The 9249-nt window shown below is 33.5% G+C and overlaps 1 protein-coding gene across 1 annotated transcript; it reads right to left on the bottom strand.

The window, feature by feature from the left end:
* Positions 1–2113: 2113 nt before the first annotated feature.
* LOC139528051 (uncharacterized) lies at positions 2114–6915 on the bottom strand. Its single transcript, XM_071323839.1, has 4 exons — positions 6810–6915; positions 6500–6587; positions 4457–4642; positions 2114–2441 (listed from the first exon to the last, which is right to left on the bottom strand). The coding sequence occupies exons 2-4, from the start codon at positions 6555–6557 to the stop codon at positions 2281–2283; spliced, it is 405 nt and encodes a 134-aa protein (XP_071179940.1). The 5' UTR covers positions 6558–6587; positions 6810–6915; the 3' UTR covers positions 2114–2280.
* Positions 6916–9249: the final 2334 nt, after the last annotated feature.

Raw genomic sequence — 9249 nt, forward strand, 5'->3', positions numbered from 1 at the left:
TATGAAGGGTGATTGGCCAGAATAAAAGAGGTATTTGGATCTATTGATGGAACCTCCCAAAGAATAAATCGCTCGACCTTAAAAACAGGTATTGTTTTATAGTGGGCATTGTCATATACACTGTATAAATACGCAAGTCACAATATACATAGGAAAGAAAATAAAATACATTAAAACTGATTTACTGGGTCATAACAACGACACAATGACTTGCACATAGATGGGTGCGATCGGTCAACACGAGATATTTCCGTTTCCTCGTGATTGTTACTTACTTGGCGATAGCATATATCCATCGGAATATCATATTGCATCATTATAAAATGTAAGGCAACTATAAAATTAAAATGCAAAAATCCGCGATCAACGCAAACGTTTCAATCAAAAGATTCGTGCAAGAGGAGTTAATGTATCATTCCATAAGACGGATAAAAATTTATAAAATAATAGATTCTCTTTAAAGACATAGTCGGAACGATATTGCACCTATTATAGAACTATGTGCAACTCTTACCCTATGACGATACCTGCTTCACGAAATATGTACATCATAACTGAATTGCATCTCAAACTGTATATTACTTGTGTTACTGTATTCAATAATGGTTGAATTGAAGTTTGCTTTTTTGATAGATTCGTGTGAATTGATGAATGGAAGTACATAATTATCAAAGGTACCTGGCTTATAGTTTGATAGGCCAGACGCTCATTTCGTCTACATAAAACTCATCAGTGACGCTCAGATCAAAAATGGTTAGAAAGACAAAGCAGAACAAAATTTCCGTCTCGATACTAGCATCTGATCATAAACAAGCTTCTGTCCAAGTTTGGTACAAATCCAAAATAGTTTAAAGTTATCAAAGGTACCAGGATTATAATTTAGTACGCCAGACGCGCGTTTCGTCTACATATGTCTCATCAATGACGCTCATATCAAAATATTATAAAGCCAAACAAGTACAAAGTTAAAGAGCATTGAGGAACCATAATTCCAAACAATTGTGCCAAATACGGCTTAAGAAATATGCCTGGGATAAGAAAATCCTTAGTATTTCGAATAATTCTTACTTTTGAAGTAATAAAAAATCTAGTGTATTCAAATTTCAAACCATACAATGGAGTTAAATGGTTGAGTTAATTAACATTATGAACATACCTCACTACAATTTTTGGTTTCGGTATCGGCTTATGGTGAACATGTCTATTAGCGATGTACTTGAAAAGACAACCAAAATATCTGAGTCTGTTCGACTTACTAGTACCAAATGGCTTTTATCATATCCGACTGTCTGAGTCACCAAAGAAAAATCAGCATTTGTGACACCATATGGTCTATATTAGTTCGAAGAATGCCGTTTGAAATGAAGACATTACCAGCAACCTTTGTGCGTCTCATGGACCATGTGGACCGTGTTTTGAATTGATATAGCACTGCCGTAGTCTACTTTGATAATATAATTATCTTCAGCATACATTGTGCGAACATCTGGATCATATCAGAACTGTACTTGACAAAATAAAACATGCAGGATTATCCGTGCGTTCTACAAAGTGCAAACTTGGACAAAGTGAGATTATGTGTCTCGGACACATTATTGGCTCTGAAAAGACATGACTAGACCTAAAGAAGATTACAGCAAGGAAAGAATTTCCATTACAATTGACAAAAAAAGATTAACGATCATTTCTAGGACTAGCAGGATACTATCTATAGACACTAAACTCCGAAACTAAATTGTAAGAAAAGACCAACAAAGGCCATAGGCTCTTCACTTGGGGTTACACATGTTTATTTTATATCTCAACCCTCCCCCTATATCTCTAGCCAATACAGAATAAACAAACACACCGCAATACACATAGTTCAAAAGAAGTCAGATTCTGATATTCAAATAAGTAGTAGGAAAAGAAACTAAGCAAAACGACAATGACACATACATAAACAAGGGACTACTACCAGTTACTGACACGCCAGCTCCAATTGAACTGATTGAAAGCCAATTCTCTCTTCATCATATGCAAAATCGAGCATAATCCTTTCCGTTAGAGGTTTAGTATTATACCATCACAAAAGATATTAGAAGAACATAACCCGTTTCATGCAAACAACTCGTTTTAACACTGATTTTTAATATAGTTTATAATGATTGCTACAAATGTCCATTAATCTAAAGTAATATTATACATATTTGTGACGAAAATTACAAAATTAATGTGTGAGTGATCTACGTATCTTAAGTTTTGAAGGAGGAAAGTGAGAGACTATAGTTTCCAAACACATCATGTCAGTTTTTTAAAGCACATTCTTCTTGGACTAGTTCCAATACGTGTTTTAAGAATCCGATTGTTTGTACTACACGCACACCTGTTTGATCCATCCAAACAATTGATTGAAAATCCGGCACCAATAGGGTACATTGTTCCACCATAGCTACAATAATCTGCAATGAAAAAAGCATATCATTGGTGGGATATAGTAAAATAACAAAAAAATACCGAACTAGGACAATTCTAAACAGAAAGTCCCTTTGTAAATGGCAAAATCAAATTAAAGCTCAAACACTTCAAACGAATGGATAACAACTGTAATATCACTGGCTTGATACATATATTTTCTTGTATAAAATATAATGGTGGATTAAACCTGGATCTATAGCTAGTCAAACCTCTCAGTTGTATGACTTGCATACAATTACATTATATTGAGGGTATCACCAGTCCAGTAGTCAGCACTTCTGTGCTGACATTAATTATCATTGATATGGTCATATTCATAAATTAACTGTTCACAAAACTTTTGAATTTTTTAGATACTAAGGCTTTTCTATCTCAGGAAAAGATTATCTTAGATGTATTTGGCAAAACTTTTAGAAATTGTGGTGTTCATTGCTCTTCAACTTCGTACTTTATTTGGACTTTTCAACCTTTTTTTATTCAAGCGTCTCTGGTGAGTCTTTTGTAGACGAAACGCACCTCTGGCATAAATACAAAATTTAATCCTGGTATCTATGATGAGTTTATTGACAACGATGTGTGAACAAAACAAACAGACATAAAAGGTATGTCTTCCTTCTATAATATACGTGCTATAATATTTCTTATCATTTTATGCCTTTTTTCTATTCTTTATTATTTATTTTTTGGCTCATTATTCTCTATTCTTTATATTTCAGCAACCCATTATTTTCTATTCATTTAGCATCTATTCGTTCATTCTTTATTTTCATTGTCCTCCAATTTGCCCGTTATTTTCTATTTTGAAAATCCTATTTAGACCGATTTAGACCCTCGCATATATATGTCTATATGATACTAGATTTTAATCAGGCTATATTTTACACAATTTTGATGTGACCGTTTTTAAAGTATCATTTTTACAAAAACAATGTGTTTCAACAGAACTAATGACTTTAACGCAACTGTTATCAAATTGAAAAGATGTATGTTTTATGAGTTAGTTCGAGATACATGTTGTATATTGCATTATTTTTCTGTATTCACCCCTTGATACCATTGTAAGTTGGTAGTATTGTATTGGGGTAACATCCTGACTATTGAAAAAAAAGGATAAAAAAAAAAAAAAAAAATTTATTAATTAGAAATATAAAACGGTGGATTCATTTATTTTTGTGGGTAACAATTTTCGTGGAATCAGAAAATCTTATACCTTCGTGGATATTTTATTTTGAGGTTTTGTCATAGTCTAAATACAACCCAATAGCAAATGAGTACTTCGTTGAAAATAAAAATTCGTGGTTCACTTGTACCAACGAAATCCACGAAAATTGGTATCCCACGAATAATAATGAATCCACAAAACTCAATGAATTAATGGTTTTTTTTTCATTAATGAAAGTGAAGTCGATCAAATAAATTCTAGAAATTTCCAAGAATCTTTGTTGTTCAAAATATGTAATTCAAAAAATTCATGTATGTTTTTGGGAAATATTAACATTGGCATATTTTTATCAAACATACATGCATAGGTGATGACAAGCGTGTTGTTTTGGCAGATACAAATTATGGCCAAAATTAATTGATTTTCCTTCAATCTGCCATATGCATACACTCGCAGCGAGATTTTACGTCTTGCGCTAAAAAAATATCGTTAACTACCTTTGTACACACCTCCACGTTAACTTGCAGAGAACTATAATTTAATGAGACATTCCATTTATTTCTGGACAGAGGGAAGGCCGGGATGGTTTCCTTTTCAAAGACCCACTTGAGAAATTGTTCATACAAATTATAATCCCTTATATGCCACATTGTGCCATCACCACCTTATTTTTCCATATTTAGAAAAGAACCTACCGACAAAAAAATGGGTACCTCTCAGCTATCTTATGAGCCAATCGATACCTCTAGGAAAATGACTTTTGATACCCTCAGATAAAAAAAAACCATCTACCATCGTTTTCAGATCCTAAAATGAATTGTCCAATCTATATATTACCTTTACAATACCGACATCCTCCAGTAGCAGGCCTTAATGGGTTAGAACAATCTGGAGTTGGACAGTTGTAGCTTTTACAGTACTTGTATTCTCTATCACTCAGACAAAACCTTTCTCCATTAAATATGGGAGGTTGTATTTCATCTAGACCAAACTTTTCACAGTAATCTCCATATTGTTCTCTGCCTGTAAAAAAAATGTTATATACAACATAACCTAAAAAGCAAAATAATTACCTTTGGAAAGACTTAAAATGTAATATTTGTGATTTTGTAAAAAATTTTCGAGTGTCATTGACATGAATTTTTCGAAATTCAATTATGCATGAAGATCCATTCAACACGAAAAATGCATAAAATAAAATGAATGGTTCAACTGTACAAATTAAGTCTTAAATGCATGATTTTTTGCATTAGTTGTTTTTGGCTTTGAACTAGCTGTCAGTAAATGCGAGTACTCTCAGCAGGGGCGGATCCAGGGGGGGGGGGGGGGTCCGGGGTTGGAACACCCCCTTTTTTTTGACCGATCAATGCATTTGAATGGGAGCATATAGTTGGAACCCCCCCCCCTTTTTACTCTGTGTTGGGAACTCCCTTTTTAAAATGGCTGGATCTGCCACTGCTCAGATCTGCATTTACTGTCTTTTTGTTGTTGGGATGTACCAGTACCCAGTCATATGTATTTGTATTTGTATCCATCTGATATGTTAAGCCTTTTATAACTGATTTTATAGTTCGTTTTTATGTTGTACCGTTACACCACTGTCCCAGGTTAGGGAGAGGTTTGGGATACCCCTTACTTGTTTAACCATGCCATATTCTCGATGTAAGTGCATATTCCAAGTCAGGAGCCTGTAATTCAGTGGATGTCGTTTGTTGCTGTGTTACATAAATGTATTTGTTTTTCGTTCACTTTTTGTACATTAATTCGGCTGTTAGTTTTCTCGTTTGAATTGTTTTAAATTTAGGATTACGGGGCTTTTAATATCTGACATTGTTGTATTGGGCTTTTCTCTTTGTTGAAGGCCTTACGGTAACTTATAGCTGTTAATTTCTGTGTTATGTTGGTCTCTTTTGGCGAATTGTCTCATTGGCAAACATACCACGTCTTCTTTATTATAAATTCTGAACCATATCTTCTTTACTTTCGTGATATTAAAAACCTTTCAGAGTCTTCTTAGGCTTGCTTAAAACATACATTAAAGCATACAAATAAATTTAAGTTTCACATTTTTTAGTGTGAGTTGCCATACTGAAAAGTTAGCAAACAGTGAACCCGTTCCAGAGTTATTTCAGGCGCGAATTCAGACGGCACAGCATCCGACGCCATATGCCCCCATATAACAGAAATTCAAAGACCTTTTGGTCTTCTTACTCCTAATTCCTATACACCATGGAACATCAATTCCTACATTCGCGCCTGCATTCCATTCATCTCAGGCGTTTTATTTCTTATTAATATAAATATCTAGTATACATATGTCACCGTGAATTTATAAATTTCCTAAGTTTTAAAAAAGTAAGCATAATCACTGAACTGATAAGTGACTTTCATAGAATATAAAAAAAAAAAGAAGATGTGGTATGACTGCCAATGAGACAACTGTCCACAAGAAACCAAAATGACACAGAAATTAACAACTATAGGTCACCGTACGGCCTTCAACAATGAGCAAAGCCATTACCCCATAGTCAGCTATCAAAGGTCCCGAAATGACAATGTAAAACAATTCAAACGAGAAAACTAACGGCCTTATTTTATTTTTTTTTTAAATCTTTAAATTTTGAGTAGGAATTTTACAAAGTCTCTGAAATAATTACGATTTTTTTTACAGACTCCTTGATTTTATTCAGAAAATACGGTAGCCAAAAAAAAACCATTTTCTTTTTGTTTGAAAAATTATTAGAAAAAAAAAGAAAAAAGCCGACATCAGTAATTAAAATGTATTATTTTTAGATTATTTTCTTAATTTATTGAACAATTTAAGAAGAAATTACAATTATGTATTTTGAAAATGTGTGTATAATAGTACTAAATATTTACCGTAAGATTTCTCCAATAGTACGATTACTAGAATGACGGTCAAACTAATGCGCAACATCTTGTAGCCTTGTTCTTGCGATAAATAACCCTAAAAACATATATAATGATTGTATAAATAGTAATAAATGCATTGTTAGGTACTCAAATTAAGCGTAAATCTGTTTTATGTGTGAAGCAGATGAAAGGTCACAATGATTATTCTATCAAATTAACAATGAAGTTGGTTTATTACTTGTGAAAAGAGAAAACTGAAGTCAATGTAAATTTGTGATATTTGAACCTTTACATATCTACATAAAAAGTCGCTTACCTCTTTTGTTACTGGAGTCAGTAAACTAGTAAAATTATGTAACACAAGTAGAATGCATCAATGACTTATATCAAGTTTATATTACCTCAAAAATGCCCTTTTTTTCGTATCATAAGTTGTAAGCATCCTGTTAGAATCCGCTCTTAACAGAAGAATGTTAATCTATTACTAAATTTATTACTTGATTATCGTTTTGTTGTTGTTGTGGTTGTCTCAAATAATGCCTTATTTTGTAATACGCTTTTTGTGAGCCTATTTAATGGAAATAAAACTTTGTTCTTTTAAATAAAAATACGGAGATGTGGTATGGTTGCCAACTATGTAGTATTTTAAAGCCAATTTTCTATTGATCAAACATTATTCCTTTGGTTTAACTTGAAGATTACTTTAAACCAAAGACATCCTTTAAGTTATTTCACCATTCTTTGAATTAAAAAGCAAAACAAATAATAAAGGTACTATTTTAAAATTTATATCTTTTTTTGTCGGAAGAAACTTTCCAGAAAAACAAGGGACGGTCAGAAACCGTAAATTTAAGAGACAGACGGTCAGTAACACACATATTTTACATTGTCATATCGGGTCCTTTTATATCTGACTATGCGGTATGGGTTTTGCTTATTGTTGTAGGCCGTAACTTGACCTATAATTGTTAATGTCTGTGTATTTTTGGTCTCTTGTTGACAGTTGTCTCATTGGCAATAATACCACATCTTCTTTTTTATATATAGTATTCTTTGTAGAGGATGTAATTCCCGGTTCGGAAAATATACAGCCGAGCGGAGTGAAGCGAATAATATTTAGAACGATTTTATGTTAACAAACTAAATATTTTCCTATCTAAAGGAGGACGCACTCCTTTTGAATGCACCCCCAAGCCCCCCCCCCCCCCCACCCCCCCGAATCCGCCACTGACGTTTGTCAAAGATAATGTCGAAAATAATATTTGTATCTAGTAGACATGCAGTGCAATGTATGTACCAGAGCTCATCAAATCACTCGCATTTTCTATTAGATGAACCTTTGATGTTCGTATGTTCATCAACATTTTCCTACCAAGTTTTCTCGTTTGAATTGTTTTACATTGTCTTATCGGGACCTTTTATATCTGACTATGCGGTATGTGCTTTGCTCATTGTTGAAGGCCGTAACGTGACCTATAGTTGTTAATGTCTGTGTCATTTTAGTCTCTTGTGGACAGTTGTCTCATTAGCAATCATACATCTTATTTTTTATATGTATACGGATTTTCAAATCTTTCTTCACAGATTAAAAGAACAGAGTCCAAATATCCCCCGCGTTGCATATATTTTATCTATCCTTGGAATAAGGGCAATCACTGAAGAAGAAAAAAACTGTTGTGTTCTTTGAAACTTTGTATTCATATCTTAGAGAAGTAAAGACCTCAGAGCAATTACAGTGTGATTTCCATCATAATTGATATTTCCAAGGGGCATAACTCTTTAAAGATATTTGATCAGCACTAAATTTCGAAAGTGTGAGGAACGTTGCCGATGTAAACCTACAATATAAGTTTCTGGCAATAAATGAACACATATGAGACCGCTGACAATGTCATTTTCCCCATATAATTAATATTGCCAAAGGCCTAACAGTTTTGAAAACAATTACCATACTTGATATTTAAGGCTGCAGGATAAGGACGAAAACGTAGGGCCTCAAACTGTAGGACATGCAGAAATCAATAAATAAATAAGATATGGAAAGGTCTTTCCTTGTCTGCTCTGCCATATGCATGAGTATGGTTCCTTATATTGTAGATTTGACAAACAATGATGTTGGCATATACACAACTTGAAAATGTTACGCTTTCTGTAAGACACAAATGAACTAGAGGCTCTTAAGAGCCTGTGTCGCTCACATTGGTCTATGTGCATATTAAACGAAGGACACAAATGGATTCATGACAAAATTGTTTTTTGGTGATGGTGACAACCAACAACCAGTCGTCCAACAACCAGTCGTCCAATTCATCTGAAAATTTCAGGGCAGATAGATATTGATTTGATAAACAATTTAACCCTGAAAGATTTGCTCTTAATGTTTCGGTTTCTGACCGGCTGAGTTATAAGCCAAAATCTGAATTTACCCCTATGTTGTATTTTTAGCCATGTCGGCCATCTTGGTTGGTTGGCTTGGTCACCGCACACATTTTTAAAACTAGATACCATCATAATGATTGTGGCTAAGTTGGTTAAATTTGGCCCAATAGTTTCAGAGGAGGAGATTTTTGTAAAAGATTACAAATTTACTAAAAATTGGTTAAAAATGACTATAAAGGGCAATAACAGTTACTCCTTAAGGGGTCTACTGACCATTTTGGTCATGAAGCTTATTTGTAGATCTTACTAAAATTCTTGCTGTTTACAGTTTATCTCTATCCATAATAATAAAGATAACCGAAAACGGCAAAATTTCC

This window comes from Mytilus edulis, chromosome 6 (genome assembly GCF_963676685.1).
Source record: "Mytilus edulis chromosome 6, xbMytEdul2.2, whole genome shotgun sequence".
Taxonomy (NCBI): Eukaryota; Metazoa; Mollusca; class Bivalvia; order Mytilida; family Mytilidae; genus Mytilus; species Mytilus edulis.

Coding starts and splice junctions, on each gene's coding strand:
- LOC139528051 (XM_071323839.1), bottom strand. CDS start 6,557: ATGTTGCGCATTAGTTTGACCGTCATTCTAGTAATCGTACTATTGGAG. Junction 4,643..6,499: donor ACTATTGGAGAAATCTTACG/GTAAATATTTAG, acceptor TTTTTTTTACAG/GCAGAGAACAATATGGAGAT. Junction 2,442..4,456: donor AGGATGTCGGTATTGTAAAG/GTAATATATAGA, acceptor TTTTCATTGCAG/ATTATTGTAGCTATGGTGGA.